At 38.5% G+C, this 18034-nt stretch overlaps 1 protein-coding gene across 1 annotated transcript in view; it reads left to right on the forward strand.

The window, feature by feature from the left end:
* Positions 1–18034, forward strand: part of SLC1A1 (solute carrier family 1 member 1) — a 56725-nt gene that overhangs the window by 21544 nt on the left and 17147 nt on the right. Inside the window, exons 3-5 of the mRNA XM_069775772.1 lie at positions 13592–13684; positions 15586–15700; positions 17960–18002. Of these exons, the coding sequence (XP_069631873.1) occupies positions 13592–13684; positions 15586–15700; positions 17960–18002 (251 nt within the window). The remainder of the gene's footprint in view (positions 1–13591; positions 13685–15585; positions 15701–17959; positions 18003–18034) is intronic.

The following is an 18034-nucleotide window of genomic DNA, read 5'->3' on the forward strand; positions in this document are numbered from 1 at the left end:
ACTTCTTTGAAGTAGTGCTCTAAAAGAATAAATTAGTAGGCAAATACCAGAAATATATTATTTTTAGGAGCCCTGCAGGGAGAAAGAATTGAGAGGGATCTCTTGTGTGCTTCCTGGGAGTTTTGAGGCTTAAATCTAGTAATTCTGGGACTGCTTAAAAGCCTATAAAATGTCCTTGAAAGTCTTGGAAATCCACAACTCTAATGTAATTCAGAGAATGAAAATTCTCTAGAATTGTGCAGTATATTTCATCACATGTCTGCATACTGGGCAGACTAGTCCACTTTAATCACTTTTAGCCTTCTTTTTCATGAACTGAGGTTCACAGGATATGTAATGGCAGTAAATGTTGGCAAATCTGTTTTCTGTCTAGACTGCAACAGCACTTAGGCTGGAGACAGCTGTCCAGTTTCCTGAACAGTTGTTCCCCTCTACTTGGATACAAGCTGAGGAAAATTACATGCGCAGCTTGGAACTACTTAATCCACACAAAGTGTCTGGCCTTCTTTCCCATCAGTCCCATGTTAGTAGCTAGTGTCAGGAGATCTGGAACTTAACCCAACACCCCCAGCCCTCCAGATACTACTGAAGTGCCATGGCTCTGCTTCCCATCTCTCCTCAATCAGTCCTTCTAAACTGGGCTTATTTTAGATTGCCTGTCTCATAGATTATTCAGACTACAAGCCATGGACCATGATGTGGAGGTCTTTCTTTAGGGCTAGAATATTTTCTGTCAAAAACTTCCCCTAAAAGTTGGCATCACATATGTGATAAATGACCCTTCTTTGATGATGTTTCCAGGGTTACCCATAAATGCCAGAAATCTCAGCTGTGTAGCAGTCATGTCTGTTCTGTTTCCTGCATCATGCTTTAGGTTAAAAAATGTGACACATAACACAGCAGGTCCATGTCTCAGATCTCAATATTGATGACAATTTTATCAGCTGTTCAACATCTCTTATAAGTTCTAAAATAACCTCTCCCTCATTTCTTATCTTTTCTCCCTGACAAAACATTAATAAAGCTTTTCTTTATGTTTGTGACCTTCCCTGCACTTCCAGCCTTCACAGGCAGCTCCAAAGAGGCTAGAACAGATGCATGGGAGTTTTCTGGCTCATGAATTTGTGCAGGGTCAGCTATGGAGAACACCAAAATCCCTTAAAGCAGTTGATGAGGTATTTGTAGGTTACACACCGCATACCTCAACAACAGTGAAGAAAAGACAGTATCAGTTGCCTTTCTGAGGTCAGCTGTATGTGACCTATAAATACAATATCTGCCTTGCTGCGGGTCTGACAATGCTCCAACCGCTAGGTTTCCATGGCTATAGAAATAAACTCTTCCTTTACGCCAGGACCTGTTTTGATAACTGCTTCGGTACTGTCTGAAGCATCCTGCCAGGTCCACCTTTCCCAGTACCAACTGCATACTCTTTTATTTGCACTTCCTGCTCATAGTACAAAGTTAATGGTTCCACAGCAAATCTGGCTTATTCTAGCTGACAATGGCCTATTACAACTGCATGAGAGAGAAAAATGTCCCAGTGAAGTACCTAGGCCATGTGACTTTTCCCATTTGCAGAAACCATTGCTTTCCCTGTGGAAAGAGGATGTTGAGCCGTGGCTGATGGATGGGTATCTTGAACAGATTATTTGTTCTTTTGCATTGTTCAAAATTAAAGTGTCAGTTTCCTACCTTGGATCTATGTTTGAGAAGTTACTAGTTTGCTTTATCACAATGCCACTGAGTTTGGTGAATGGAGACCAAATGTACAAAATGGGAGACAAAAGAGCTGGAATGCAATGAGAAAAAATCATTAAGTAAAGTATTAATCAGATTGTTCTTATTTCTCATGTTTATCTTTGAATGTCAGAACAGTTCAGACTTAAACAAGCTTTTTTTTCATCCACTGTATTAGTAATCGAAGTTAAAACACACTGAGGCTGTGCCTATGCTCACGAATAGACCTGCCAGTTCCATTAGATATAAAATGTCCACAGATGTAAACTACTGTAAAGGAGAACAGACAAGGAAATGGCAGGAGAACAAATCTATTTTATTTCCTATAATGCAGGGCTTCCTTTGGTATCACAATTCCTGGAGTGGCAGCTGCATCAGCAGTTTCCATTTCTGCAAGTCCAAGAAGCACAGTTACTGAGATGCTGTGTGACTGAGGCATCCTTAACAGGCCCTGTGCATTACCAGAAGGCACACTAGTTTCCAGTCCTTGGGGAATCCCTGATCTAGCTTAACATACTCAGAGATTATCTCTTGAGATACCTGCATGTTCTTTACTTGCTTTTCTATGTTTCTGAAGCCAAAAGAACCTCCAAGAAAGCAGGTCCACTGTATAATATTAGTAACCTAGTTTTCTGGGCTCAGGCAGGAAACTCACCTTGTCCCTTTGTATTATGTACGTTGTGCAAAGGACAGAAAATGTTTCACTACTGTTAATGAGTTTTGCCTTCAGTTGTACTGAGGGATGCTGGAGGTCCTGTCCCCGCTGTCCATGTACAGTCACTGAGGCAGGGAGGACTGCAGAGTCATGGGCTATTAATGGACAAGGCTTTGTGCCATCCTCTTTGGATTACTTCTGTCGCAGTCATCTACTCCTTTCCCATCAATATCAGTTGACCTTATGAAACTGAGACAGCCCCTACATTATTTAAGGTTTTAAATTATAGTAATAAAACTCTGAAGTGTGCTTCTGGTTCATGGAGCATGATTATCACCAGCTCTCAAGGGCAAAGAGCCCCAAAACACCAGCCATTCTGCAGCATTGGCAGTTACTGCCTCATGTGCCAGCTGTATCACTGGTAGCACCACTGTGGATGGGTCTGAAGTGAGTTAGTGTCTTCTGCTCTTCTGTTCTGGAGCTCAGGATGCAAACAACTCCACTATGTAAACCAGATTGCATTTACTTTTTTACTCCATTTCCCTGTCTGTGGACACCATGATCAATTAAAAAATGTAGTGTCATGTTAAAGTTTTCTTTTTAAGAGTCTAGATGCTAAAACTTGTTCACCTATATGTTTTACCACCAGTAGTTTTGAGGTAAATTCAAGTATTGTCAGTACTCCAGGTTTTCTGTATTTACTTCATGCATATTTCACCTGCTACAGTGCAGAGGCTATATTTCTGCTTCATCCATGAACTGAATCTGATTTCTGTTACGAATCTTGCTAGCCTGTCCATCTTGGCAGATTGATGTGTCATCTTCCCTCCTTATAAGCTATTATTATATTCCACCCAAGGAACATCATATCTCCTGAAAAGGCATTAACTTGAGATTATATAACCTCTAAGAGATTTCTAGAGGAAAATTAAAATTTGCCTACAAGTGATATGTTTGCAAATAAGAGGAATGGAAGGCAGTACTAATACCTTCTTTCTATGCATGTAGTCCAGTAAGGTCTCTAGGGAAAGATCATAATATAACACTGCAATGCTGTCTGTGCCAACTGCCTACAGGACAGCACAACAGTCCCTTAGCAAACTGATACCCAGGCTCAGAAATTTTTCTTTACAACTTACCTGAACTTCCTTCCATTTTATAATGGTTTTGCCTCTTTCATTGCCATAAGCTATTCATCTCCCGTTTATTCTTCCCTTTCTATCGTATTTCAAAAGGTTCATAACTACTTTTTCAACCCCAACTTAAATTATCCAAGATGTCCCCTTTCAGTATTTGGAATATTCCTTGTAACTATTATCGTATTCCATGCTTTAGGCTGTTGGTTTTTTTTTTTAAAAAATCTTTTTTCAATGCCTCTTCCAAGTTAGAAGACCAGTATTTATCATGCTAATCCAGTGGTAGTCTCACTAGATCAGGTAAGTAGGAATTGAGAATTTTCTGATTTAAGTTTTTTGTGGTATTTAAAGAGCACTAACAGATGCTTATTCATTACCTGCATGCATCTATCTCTCTCTCCCCACTCCCCCAATTTGTTAGGTTTTTTCAGTTCATTTGTAAGACATTCTTCTGTTGCATATACACAACAATACTAGTGGAATAACAATCGTTTGCTCCAAAGAAAAGAGATTAATTATATTTCTATCAAGTCTATTGAAAAGGTAATTGCTACAAGCTGTCATAGAAATCCTTTTCCTTTACAGTAAGTAACAGTGAAATTTGAATACACAGAATAACTGCTGTTATAGAGGGACTGACAGAATAGGAATGGAAGACTTCTAATAACAAACACTAAAGACAGAGGTAGTGGGTCACCAAAAATCTCATTTGAGAGACTGCATATCTCAATGTCTTTGGGGCTTCCATTTGGCATAGATTCTTCATTACTGATCTTCGCAGCCAACATCTTACTCAGAACTGTCCGCCTAATGAGACTTACCTATATATGTCATTCAGTTAGCTAGAAGACTAGTTACAAAAGATAATTCAGAGCCCCATGACACAGTAAACAGGAGGAAAAAATAAAATTACATGAGATGCATATCAAGTGAAAGATGGTTGAGAATGATCTATAGGTAAAAACAGCAGCATCCGAGTCCTGCGTCTCAGGTGAATAGTGAAGTCATGCATAGAATTGTGCTGTCTGAAGTCCCGAATGTGGACGGTATTTCAGTAGACAGTTGTAGATTACTTGTTTGGTCCTGACAGTCATGTTCTTATGCAAGGGATGCAGTATTGCGTTTCCTAGAGAATTCCACAGAGCAAAGGGAAAAAGAGCAAAAGATTCACCATTTAGCCCTTGGAAGGAAACAACAATAATTCCTGTTGAACCTAATTTGTAAACTTAGATTTCAGGGAGAAAATGAAGAAAGTGAGCTTTCAGGGGATTAATCACAGTCAGGGTAAACTTGTACTTCAAGATTGTTACAACTAAAAGGGCAGAACAGGAAAGAAAAGGCTCAGAGTCTGGAATGGGAAGAGGGAAAAATCACAGATGAGTCAAAGATGGCTTCAATAAAGTACAGGCTCTGAATTCAGCAGTTTTACGGTGATTCCCCTTGCAGCAGTTATTGTCTGAAGTGTATACAGCATGATTTTCCTTTCAAAAAGTGAGCATAGGCCAAGGACAAAAGGAAATACTGGGCCAAGGACAAAAGGACAGATGACAGCTGGCTTTGGTACTCTTTCTTCTTTTTCAGAAGCTCTGAGAGGAGCATTCTTCACACAGGAAATGAAGAGGTAATGGTGGATTGGCTTGCAAAAGCAGACATCCAAAGTGGATGTAGCCATATCATCAAGAGACTGAGAGACTGTATGGGTGAAAAAAGTTCAGATTAGTTGGTGAATTAACATTTAGTCTATTGTCTAGTCTTCCTTTCTGAGTCTCAGGGAGTGTAACTGCAATATGTGTCCCTGTTTAGGAAGAATCGCTGTGGACTGATGAGTCACAAGGGAGATGGCATAGATGATGCCAGGCACTGTGAGCACAAAGATCTCTCCAAACCTGACTTCATGTTCATGAACTGTCCCGAATTCACAGGACAGCAGAGAGGGCCTTTCCCTGCTCTGTAAAAGAAACTTTTGCCTGCTCTGAAAAGGAAACTTTCCCACTTGTATCCGTCACCCAACTATCAAACAATGATAAAGTTTACATGGAAATAGGATGAAATCTAATCTTATATGTGTGAGATTCCTCCCTTTCCTGGTAGTAGCTGACTAGAGCTGGCAGTAGCCCATGGAACTAGAATGCAAATTTGGATTCTCTTAGACACATAGAGGAGTAAGAAAATAAGCAATAAGCTTGCTACACAAGTCAGCACTGGAGCTAGAATTTTGTGTTCTGTTCCTCAAGCAAAAATCATGTGTCACTCTCTGAAGATATAGGCCAAATACTGTTTTAGTATTAGTAGTGTTTCCCATTGCAAGTAGAAGAAAAGTATAGCAACTAATTCAAAATTGTCACTTGCCTTTAAGATAGATTGCTGTTATGACTTGACCACCAGCTCTGTGATGATCAGAGGATTAATTGAGAATGGTCAGTATGAGGTAAATGACATTCCAAAAAACAAACTAGAATGGAGAGGTTATACCACACAGTTAGATGCAGTTGAAATTTTTTAAGCCAAGGAACACGCATTTCAGACAGCTATCCATTTATCAAGAGCACTCTGTCTGCACTGCTTCATTCTTTCCTCCCCACCCCATCCCCATCCCCACCCCACCCCCCGCCCTAGTATTTTTCAAAGATCTTGTATTTTTGCAACAACACATAACATAGTGCACCCCTGGCAATAAAACAACACTACTATTTTTATATGAAACATTGTGGTCACTTTAGAAGGATTGCTTACTGAAATTCTGTATATGCATTTTAAGATTCTCCTATGTTTTTCTATTTTCATATGTCTGTTGCAACATTCTGTAAAAAATTTTTAAACGGACCTGACTGTCCCGGATGTCCATTGTATCACTTCTATGACCTAATGACTGCACATTGCATCCAGAAGAGCCAAGATGGAAGGGAAGAATTAAAACATGTACGCCTGGGAGAAATTGAGAATCCTTTTGTGATTCCTCTAGCATCTGCAGAAATTCCTCAATTAAAGCAATAAGGCTCATGGCAGTTTGGAGCGGTTTTAGAACTGCATTTTGTCCTTGAATCAACATCTTAGTCATAGACAAGAAGGTATAAAAGCCATAGCATTCTACTCTTCAGGAACGTTTGTTGCTATATTTTTGTTACAATAGTGAATTAGATATCAGAACCCTGAGAGAATTGTGTACTGTTGATGTGTGCCGTACTTCAGTTATTTCTCCTCTGAAATATGATTAGCTCCTAAAACTAATGGAGAAAGCTACAATATGTCTGGCAGTTGTGTGGACATGGAAGGCCCTTGAGCCAGACTCTTCTCTGTGGCTCTGAGTCACACTTAAGGAGAAGAGCCTGCCACCAGTGCTAGGAGCTGGCTAAGTGGCATCGATCTTTGTACAGAGAAGACTCACATCTTGATCATCAAGTGTAGCAGCGTTGGCAGAGGAAGGTAAACAGCCCAGCCTTTTGCTGTTTATACTTAATGATCAATTTGTCGTGCAGATGAAGTGAGGTGGTGAAAGAAACAGGTCCTGTCAGCTTCTACTGATCTTCAGACGCTTTGAGAACAGCTAAGAAGTACTGCAGGAGATGCACTTGATGATGACACTGAAATTCGTAGAGCAGAAGAAAAAAATGCCAAGGCCTCTAGGTATGATTGTGGCTGCTGAGCAGAGTCAGTCACAGCAGCAGGTTGTAGATATAGTCTCGCATAATGTGTTAAAAAAGAACACCTGGAAGCATAAATCTTTGTGCTCAGCTGGGACACCTCTGTAGAACGGTATGACAAACTCTAAGGATGTACGTATTATCCCCTAGGGAACCAGTAAGATGATAGTCACTGGGAGTCAGAAGAACCCTGTGATTGTTTTCAGTCCTTAAATGCAACCCTTTTCAGTCCCACATCTCACAGGACCACAGGATTAATGAAGCACAGTGAACAACTCTAGAATTACACTGTTACACCTCATGCCAAAGCCATTTGGACATGGGCACATTTGTACAGGCCTCCAAAGTGAATACTGATGCAAACCACACAACAACACAGTGCAATATTATCTTGTACAAAGAGCATTTTGCTTACTTGAGTTTTAATCATGTTGGGTACTGATTTGCTTGTTTCAGTTTGAAATATTTATCCCAACTGTACACATGTCAGGGAGGGATGGGGGGCGGGGAGGGGGAATCATCTATAATTCATGGATCACTCAGTTTCAGGTTTTGACCAGGGTTGGTACCTGTGGTACAGAGCAAGTGTTCTATCCCGGACAGTAGATCTCTCAAGTGTTGGTAATTTTTCAGTGATGATAGCAGCTGCAGTCAGTCACTTGGCTATCCACTCCATGTTGTATAAAAATGTAGTTCTATAATGGATTTTATTATGAGGCTCCCAAATGTTGATACCAGCATAAAATGTCTATTTTATGTGGGAAATGAAGGTCATTCTAACAGGCAGGAACAAAATAGGAGGAGGAGTTAATGGGGTAGTAACCTTTCAACATCTTTGAAGGTTTTATTAATGCACTGTAAGTGCTTCCGTCTCCTGCACTCCATTAAATAAAACAAAAAGGTTAATATTAACAAATACTTGATTCTTTTACCTGACTTCATAGGTTGGTCCTTAGGAACTGCCATCAGCTCTTAAGTCTGTGTTAATGGCCAGCTTCAGAGAAAGATAAAAAAGCTTTATAATATCCAGATACAGAATAACTTCACATCACAGACGTTTCAGTCTGATCTAGTAGCTTGATACTGCTATAAACTGAAAGAACTGGTTTCTTTATCTTTCATGTTATAGTAACTGCTGTGAGTTTGGGTATTTCTACAACCTCTGTACAGGTTCAATACATCAGTCTCCTACTTAGCTCTTGGCCTGAGCAACGCTGAAAGACAACACAGGCTGCAATCTAGTTACACAGGTGATGAAATGTATTTCCTTACAACTAGTTTGAATTGCTACATGGCAATGTAGCTAGTTTGTGGCACTTTCCACTCCTCTTGTGTCAGGAAAGGAAGAGAACAGGAATTCCCTATTTTCTGAATAAATGCCTCAGACACAGTGAATGAAGCATGTTGCTGTAGGATTTGTTGCAAAGTCCACAGGTCTTTACCAGATGCAGAGATATATAATTACACTGCTCCATAGCAGTTTTGCTGGCACACTAGTGCAGGGTTGAAAGACCTCAGCTGGATTTTTATTCAACAAATCTTGTGAGTATTTCACATTTCAGGGGCCATTTGGGAGTCACAGACAGGTCTGGTTTGTGATTATGAATTTGTCTGAATGATTTACCTGACTCGAGTACCTGCAGAGTTTTTATTAGCTACTTGGTTTCTTTTACCTGAAACATTAGGTGTTATTCGTATTCCCAAAGATCTGAGTAACTGTTTTTGAAAACTGAAGGGGAAGTACAGAAATCATTGAGAATCTTATTACATTTCCTAGGAGACAATGACAAAGCTGTAGACCAGTCTGGAAGCAGTGAAAAGATGTTGACTCTCTTGGTATTTGTATTAAATGGGAGTGGAGTTGTCAATAGCAGCAGAAAAGAGGACAAAGAAAGAAAACTTGAGGACTGGTTTGTGTTCAGAATGTTCCAAAACAACCTTTCCAAGCAGGAAGGCAAAAAAAGACAAGTGTTTATCACAAAAAGTTTAAAAAATCAATTTCCTGGATTTGAATGGAGCTTCAACAGCATCAGTACCATTGAAACATATATTTCAATGATTTTTCAAGACTTCATTATAGCTTTTCCAGCACTTTCAAAAATATAGCTTTGTTTAGGAACATTCTCTGTTCCCCTGTGACACCAAAATGGAAAAAAAAATCACTCTTGTCAGAGAGAAAATGTACAAGTAAATATTGGTCTTTCATGAAGTTGCAACCTTGTGTTATACTAAAGTGTCATTTTTTTAAGTCTGTGAGAAACTGAAAGAATAATTAATGCTTCCATCAGTGGCTACTGGTAAAAATCTCTGGAATACTGTGTTTCATATTTAGGCTGTTTTGTTTAAATCAGACTGGTCCCTTAGGTAAAGTAGCTTTATACAGTAGCATTTCAGGGAAGCATAAATAGGTACAGCAAAACAAGATTATGAAAGAAATTTTAGAGGTACTTCAAAAGTTGCAAAGGACTGATGGTGCCATTATCCAGTCTTAACAGGACTCTTGGTTTGATGCACTTAACCAGGTAGACAGGGGCTCTAAAGAGTCAGAGAAGCTATGTGTCACAACTTATTCCACATGCAAAAATCAGTAGTTGCACTCAACACAGGATTAAACTGGTCAGTTGTAATCATTCCATTTTTCCACTTCTGATTTTTTGCAAGTTTCACCATGTCCTCCTTTCTGGCTATTTTTTTGAAGAGGAAAGTCCTGGGAATCCTCCAGTAATAGAGAAGAAATAACAGCTATAAAAATAAAATAAATTAAATTGGTAGGCTTCCTGGCAATACCAAGCAAAAGATTCAAGTAAAAAAAGACTATGCACAGAATTTAAAAAGTTATCGCAGTATGAGGAACAGCTGGATTAGAGTTTTCCTTTTTTCCTCAGCATTTAAAATGGGATGTCTATGTATCTTATCCAGAAGTATGTGCCTCTTCTGTTCTGTTGAGGGCCCTGTACCTTCCTTATCCCTGTTGTGCTTTGATGCCTTTGAATACTCTGTCAAACAAAATTGTTAACATCAGTCTTATTATTTATCCTCCCATCCTTTCCTCAAAAAAAAAAAAAAGGTGCATATACAGTGCAGCATTTCATTTTGGTAGAGTTTTAGGTCCTGGGACAAGAAAGAGATGTGAGAGACTTGATTTCACTGATTGTTTCCTTTTTTATTCTTTTACAAATGTATGTGTTGCAAATTAGAGAAAATTGGGCAAAAAGAGAAAAACAGTACAAAGTGCTTTGAGAAAAAATGGAAGCTGAATTGCAGAAGAATAGGCAATTGATTCTGAGATTTGGCTTCAGATATTAAAACCTTAACTCTGTTCTGCTGAGATGATATGGGCAGAGAGGTAGATAGATTAACAGATTTTAACACCAGTTGGTGTCATTTGTGATCATCTCCCTTAAGTCTTGTGTATCACAGCCACAGAATTGCATTCCATGCTTCAGTGGCTGTAGCTGAATTAGAATATCTCTTGCAGGAAAATTTAAGGAACTAATCTGAAATACTGCAGTTTTGAAATGCCCAGGGAGGGAGGAGAATCCATCATGCCTGTTTAAATTCTGTACAGAAGACTACATTTACAGTTTATCTGGTCAAACCTGTTCAAACAATTTAAAACTTGGGGAATAGGCTGAGGGAGGGAAAGAGCAAATACTTATAAAAGTTTAGTGGTAATCCACAGTAGATACTCAAGTTTAATTACACTGGGTTTGTGATCTTATGTTGACTTACATTACTGCAGGCTTTCCATTTTGAATAGCATGTGTGCCATCTTAGTTTGAGAATTAAGTTTTCTTAGGAACTGAAATCAGTGTTAGTTGTACGCTTTGTTTAATACATCTTCCATTAACTCTGTCAGTTATATCCAAAGAAATTATAAAGCCATGATGTTATTTCAAAGGAAAATTGATTTTCAGTTGGCTTGAGAAGGCGGCCAGTAGCTATTATGAATTGCTCACTAATGACAGTAGGATATATTTGGAGGGAAATGATTTTTAAATATTGTGTTTTCCTATGTGTAGCAAGCTAACATGAAAAAAATTTGCTTAGCAGCATAAAGAATGCGGTGCAAACCTGTGTCTGTGGCACTTGTAGTGAATGCTACTGCATTCTTTACATGGAAGCATAATCCTGATTGCAGTTTTATTTCAGAGTACAGCAGTTTTAAAAAAAAAATCAAACCACACCTTGTCATCGTCAGAGCATACTCATTCAGTCATGTCTGCCTGACTGATTTGCGTGCTTTTATAGCTACTCACAGAGAAGCACCAACCTGACAGTGGAAGCACAAGATGGATTCTAGCACAGCTCACTCACTAACAGGATCATTATCCAGTTTAAAAAGGCAGGGGCAAAGTTTTTCAATTATACCTCTGTAACTCGAGTGAGTGTAACAGTTTGCAAAGGGATTTAATTTGAAGCCATAAGAAAGGCTGTCACAAGAACTTCGTGTCATACTACTTGTAGAATCTTTATAACTGAGTACTCTAGGGAAATAACGTTGTATGATTATTAGGCTCTTGGCTGAGTCAGCAAAACTGTCAGGCAAAAAAAAAATCTTAAGGCAAGCTTTGTGAAGCATTCCCTCCCATGAAAAGATGATTATCTTACCTCCACTGTCTGTCTAACCACTATTGACAGTTGATACAACAAGTTTTAGAATAAAATTCTGTGACTTCTAATTTTTATGAACCTTATATTAAAAGATATGATACTGTGGCAATACCAGTTTGCTCTCTTTTAAAAACATGATGTAAAGTCTTCTAAGTTAATAGCAGGTGCAAAAGTTTCAACACTGACAGCCTTTGAAACCAGCTCTTCTATTGTCCACAGAACCCGTTATTTATTACTATCCATTCTCAAGAGTTCTCATTGCCATAATTTCCACAGCTGACCCCACAGCAATGCAAAAGTCCTCCTTTCTACCTGTTTTTTCCCAGTTCCCAAGGTGAGAAATAAAAATGATGGCCCAGATTCTGTGTCCGTTCCGTTGTTTGTGCCTCAAACAATATCCTTAGGGCTGACAGCCTCCTGTAATAGCTGCGGCATTGCTTTTTTCTGTGCATTGGTCTGTATTCCCCTGCCATATGAATATTTCTGTTATTATCCTTATCTGCTGTACAAGTGAGATAGTCTTTACATCATGATTTCTGCATGTATATGTAGCTCTTCTGTACTCAGTCTGATGATACGCTATCCCATGGAAGACCCCAAAATAATCAAATAGATGATGAAATAAAATAACCTTCATTCTCCTCTCCCAGTACTGTTCGCATTTTGAGTAACAATTAACAAAACAAGTGAGGCATTATATGAGTGCTCTAGGCACAAGTTGTTACTGCTGTTAATACACCTTCTGAAAGAGACATGAACACATGGTTGAAGTATGCTTGCTAAGATGAGCTCAAAGATCAATAAGTTATATTTGTGTCAGAAAGATCTTTTTATTTTTCTTCCTTCATTTTTGAAACTTCATTTTTTTTCCTATAAAGTCATGCATCTCTGAGGTTAAATATCCTTGTGGTATTTTTGCTTTCCTATACAAGGGAATCTGGCCAGTCTTTGATAATCTAACTCAATAAACATAAAAATATAAATGGATCACAAATGTATAATAAAGAGATAGCAGTGACTTATTAACTAGTGTGGTTACAGACAGTCAAGTTTTACAGTCACAATGCTCATTTTACCCTGGTTACTGAATTGTATGTGTACAGAAATAACTGTAAATCTTTTAAACAATTAAAAAATACTTCATGAGCAGTTTGATATAATATTGTTGCCAGAAGTTAAGTTGGCCTCAGTATAACACGTGCCTCAGCGCTTTCCCCACCTTCATTAACAAAAGTTGTCTTCAATTCCTGGCAATGAGGGATACAAGCACAGGAATGGGAACAGCCCAGACTTCAGAAAAGCTTTAGTCAAAATAAAAAAGTGAACCTGTTAATGAAGGCAAGCCCACCAGGAATGTGCCTTACTTGTTTGTATGTGCCTTTGAGCAACCTGGGGTAACAGCCCTGAGCAGCTCCCTTCCCTTGGCTTTTAGTTTTAAAGCCAAAAAATTACAGATCTGAAAAAAACAAAGCTATTATTTAAGTGAATATGGAATAAATTGTAACATAATTTCATAAACCAAAGAAGTCTAATTCATCATGAACATCAGGGAATTAGAAAAGCTCAATTATCTTTTTCCTAGAAAAATCCAGGGAAAATGGATTTTGCAAAGAAGCAGAAGCAAATATGTTGGTCAGCTACAGACATTTTTCAGAAGTGCAAACGGCAATTAGGTATTTAGAAGGATCTTGAATAAGGAAAGATTTCTTGCATAGAAATAAGAGACAATAAATAATTGTCTCTACAAAAATAACAAGTTTATTGTAAGAATGTTTTTTACTTTGTTTTTGTGGTTCTTTTTGCAGGTGTCGCTGCTTTGGATTCCAGCGTTTCCGGGAAGATTGGTTTGCGAGCAGTCATATATTATTTCTGCACTACAGTCATTGCTGTAATACTAGGTACTCTGTGATACTGTAACTTTTAAAATCCTCAGCATCACCAAATTACAAGTATACAGCACTGTGACATTACTAATTTCCCAAGACAGGATGCGGAGAAGAGACAGGATTCATACCAAACATCTTGACATACTTGTAGCCAGATACCGGGAGAAGTTAGTCCCCCTGTTCACAGTTGGGCTGTATTAATATCCAATATGAAGCCACAGGCAATTTCACTGTACATTTCAGCTCAGGGAAGATGAAGAGCTGTCTGCTTAGGTAATCAGTGACCAGCAGTGGGAAAGCTGAATGAACATCAAAGGCCACCCTTAACTACAAAGTTAATTTCCTCAATAGCAGAATGATAGATTGTCACTGATTCTCAGATGCAAGAATGTATAATGTGTCTCACCTGAAAGAATGACAGAAAATATTGCTTTCATTGTCATCTCATTTCTTTCTTAAAAGGTTTTTGTCCCCTCTGTCACTGTCAGGCTCTACTCCTACCTCTCTGAAGTCCACATCTCCTCTTGCAGGAAGTTCATTCCCTAAAAGCAACCTTGAAATCTTCCCTATTTGCTTAAACAAACATCTTCAGCCTGCCTTCTTAATAAAAGAAGGCCTTCTTTAATAAAATTAAACCCTTCTCTATCAGCTGTCATGTAGTTTGTGGTTTATTTTTGTATTTTGTTGAGCCTGAGTGAATACTGTGCCTAGGTATCACCCACTAAAAAGAAACATGTATTTATTTGAATGACAAAATGTACATTGTATGTGGCCTACTTGTAAAGCAAAGCAGTATTTAACAATAGAAAAAGAATCACATACAGGCGTATAAGGCCGGATTAATTTCTAGAGGTTGCATCATTGAGAATAATATATCACTGCAGTTACACCATTTAGGCTATCTCATCTGTCTGGGAATTTTCTGGGAATACATAGTGAGGAAAATTAATAAAGACTAACATTAATATCTATCTAACTTTGAAATTGTCCCTACCCTGAGAGAGGGGTTAAACCAGACAATCTCCAGAGGTCCCTGCTATTCTAAGTTATTCTATGATGCTATGATATTACTTGTTTCACGCTGCAGAGTTACGCAAATTCAGTTCTGCTTTTATTCACAGCTATCATTAGAAAGCCTTGTTCCTGGCTGGTTGGAAGAGTCATCCAAATGCCTTTTTCTCCCTACAGTGAGACGTAGTAGTTTCACTTGCTTTAGGTTTGTTTGGATTTGGGGGAGAAAAAAAAAAGAAAATAAAAAATAACATACATTTGGAAAGGCCTAGTATATCATATAATAGTAAAAATGCCTAAAATGAAGCCACTAAAGTAAATGGGAAATTTGTCATTGATTTTAGTATTCACAAGGTCAAAGCTAGTATTTCTTGCCCATAATTTTTTATTTTAGTCTGTTTCTGAAGCCCTTCTCTTACATAACTTTATTGCTAACTAACTTTACCAAAACATCCTTTTGTACTTTGAGGTCACAGGGCAATGCACTTGTATTCATATCTGAAAGCTAGTTAGTAACAAGAAGAGCTGCATAAGGGAAAAGGTAAACAGCAATTCAAAATACAACCATGCAAAATGTTGCAGACCACTTCAGTTGAAGCCCAGCTGAAGTAATTTACCCTCTTGGTGAGCAGTAGTGATTTAGTATCATACTTGCAAAACCAAAGCTAGAGTGCACAAGTCCAGTGACAAGGCCACAAGTAGCTCCTGTGTTGGGGGAACCCACACATTTAAGGACACCACCTGTAGACTTCTCTTTTCTGAACAACCCTGCATGAGCACCCAGGGAAAGCATTTGGTGAGTTTAGCTCATGAAGAATTTAGCTACACGGGATATACTGAGGCAGGATGCACCAGTGCCTGTGCTTGCACTGTGAGCTCTTCTTCTGCTTCTCTCCCTGCAGGGATTGTCTTAGTTGTGACCATTAAACCTGGAGTGCCTCAAACAGCAAATGAGATCGACAGAGTGGGCAGTACCCCAGAAGTCAGTACGGTTGACGCCATGCTGGACCTGATCAGGTGAGGTTTTCTTTTATAGTTTCCATACCCTTGTTGCAGAAGTCCAAACAAATACAAATGAAGTTGTGATGTGTAATACAATAAAAATGCTTTCTAATGTTGCATGGATGAATAAGGAGAGAATAACTTGTATTCCAACAGGTTAGACATTTTAGAGTATATTCAAAGCAGTTTGTTAAAATAATTTCTCTTTACACCATAGACTTCGGTCAATAAACCAATGACAACAAAAATTCCCTCCTTCGCAGAAATTGATATGCAAGATTTACCTATTATGAAGAAAATATTCAGAAAGGATTGAATCGTTGGCAAGTTACTGACTGGCAGCTTCTGTGTCATCCAGCATAGACAGCCACCTGAAATTGCAGTGTTATGTTTCCCTTCCACAAGGCAGGACGTAGAGTAACAGATGCAGTATGCAGAGGTTTCTTAGGGTTGCATCACTGGTATCTAAGACAACCTTATAATGAGTCTTTCCCCATCACCATCCTAAAGTGGTTAGAAGAAGGAAACCCCTAGAAAAGTCTGCAGAAGACTTGAGCAGGTTTTCAGAGCTAAAGTGCTTAATGAATTAGAAAAAATTCACAAAGAAGGGCTGCATTTCCAGTAGTGGCTAAGTAGTTCCCTAAAAAATGTTTCTGTGGATTATTTTTTTTCTCTAGCTGCAATTAGTCTCTGTTTTGTATCACTATTCCTGCCCACTATTTTCTTTTTGTAGATTTTTTACTTAATCTATAATGTAAGAATCAACTGCCACATATCTAAAATTGGCTTTCTCAACATTTTTTATTTCAGGAAATGTGACTGACATTTGCAGATGAAACTCCAGATACACAGTTCTTCAACATTTGTAAAATATACACACACATATATACATATATATATATATATGCCCTGAAAAAGTCACTGTCTTATTTAATAGCAAATGTCTGCTGTCATCTGGGGCATCTCTGCCCCAGCACAGATCAAGGTAGACCCCTTTAAGAACAGCTCAATTTCTCTGAGGTTTGTTTGTGAGATAGTTAACAGTCCTCAACCCTAAAGCCCCCCACAGCTCTTACCAGCCTCTGTCTCCTCCTGCCTGTACATGACCAGAGTGGCATCTCCTTAGATAGCTCATCTCATTCCTCATGGTCACTTGCCCAGGAATCAATGAGGGAAACTCTGCAATCTTCAGCTGCATTATAAAACTTAATGCAGTCTGTTACCAGTAACTTCCACGTGAACATCTCCACAGGTATTCACAGGGCTGATGTAGTTCCATGCACAAAAAAGTCTTCCTATAGTAAAAAGCAGTGTGAATTGTAATTCAGAGTAGTTTGAGTTTTTGCTACGGTTTATAGCTCAACTTCTTGTAAACAAATTTAAGACTGTAAATTAGGAGTTTGAGATCTGAAATTCTGTTTTAAAGGTATAGTTACTTTTCCTATTTTTTTATGTTCATTAGATTTAAGATCCAAATCCGGACAGGCTTGTAAAGATTAAGGAAAATCCCAGGCTTGTACAAACTACTCTTGCCTTTGAAGAAATTTTGCTTTAAAAACTTGAAAAATAAAGGCAGGAGTTTGTGAAAGATCTGGAAGGGAGATAAAGCCTTCTGCTTCAATATAAAAACTGCCTTTTTCTGCACTGGACTGGGTATTCAATAAATACCTAATTAATGGTTTTTTTCTGCAATCATTTGAATCTGAAACTGGCAGTTGGAAAGGAGGCATACAACTGGATTGCACTGCTTCTGATCCAATTTCCTAATTTTTCAGTGTGCGAAAATGGTTCTTGACCCTGGAATAACATGGGAATCCTCCATCAGCCAAGATTAATTTCTGAATTCAAAACTACAATAGAGCACATCAAATATCTGATTCTTCCAGCACAGCATTTGGGGGGGGAGGGGGAGGTTGGTTTTGCCTATATTTGACAAATCCTATAAGAATGGTATGTCCTATATTCCTCATGCAAATGATGGAGATGATGCCTCAGGGAGAAATCCACTGGGTTTAGTAGCTTACCAACAGAAATGTCAAAAACTGAAAAATAAACTTAAAAATTCAACAGCAGGAAAACAGTCAACTGATCGTCAGGAGTCCTGAACCCTTAATTTCTTTGGACTTTATATCTGATGGTGCTAAATACACTGCTTTCTTGATAAAGGAACACAACCTGATCTGGTTTTCAAGCAGCAGATTTTAACATTTTGTTTATATGAACAACTTGTTCTTAGTATGCTATAATGTTGAAATGCCTCTACTTTTTTAACAGGAATATGTTCCCAGAAAACCTTGTCCAGGCCTGTTTTCAACAGGTATGTTTGAACATTCCTCTTCGCTACTGTAT

Source organism: Haliaeetus albicilla, chromosome Z, assembly GCF_947461875.1.
Source record: "Haliaeetus albicilla chromosome Z, bHalAlb1.1, whole genome shotgun sequence".
Lineage (NCBI taxonomy): Eukaryota > Metazoa > Chordata > Aves > Accipitriformes > Accipitridae > Haliaeetus > Haliaeetus albicilla.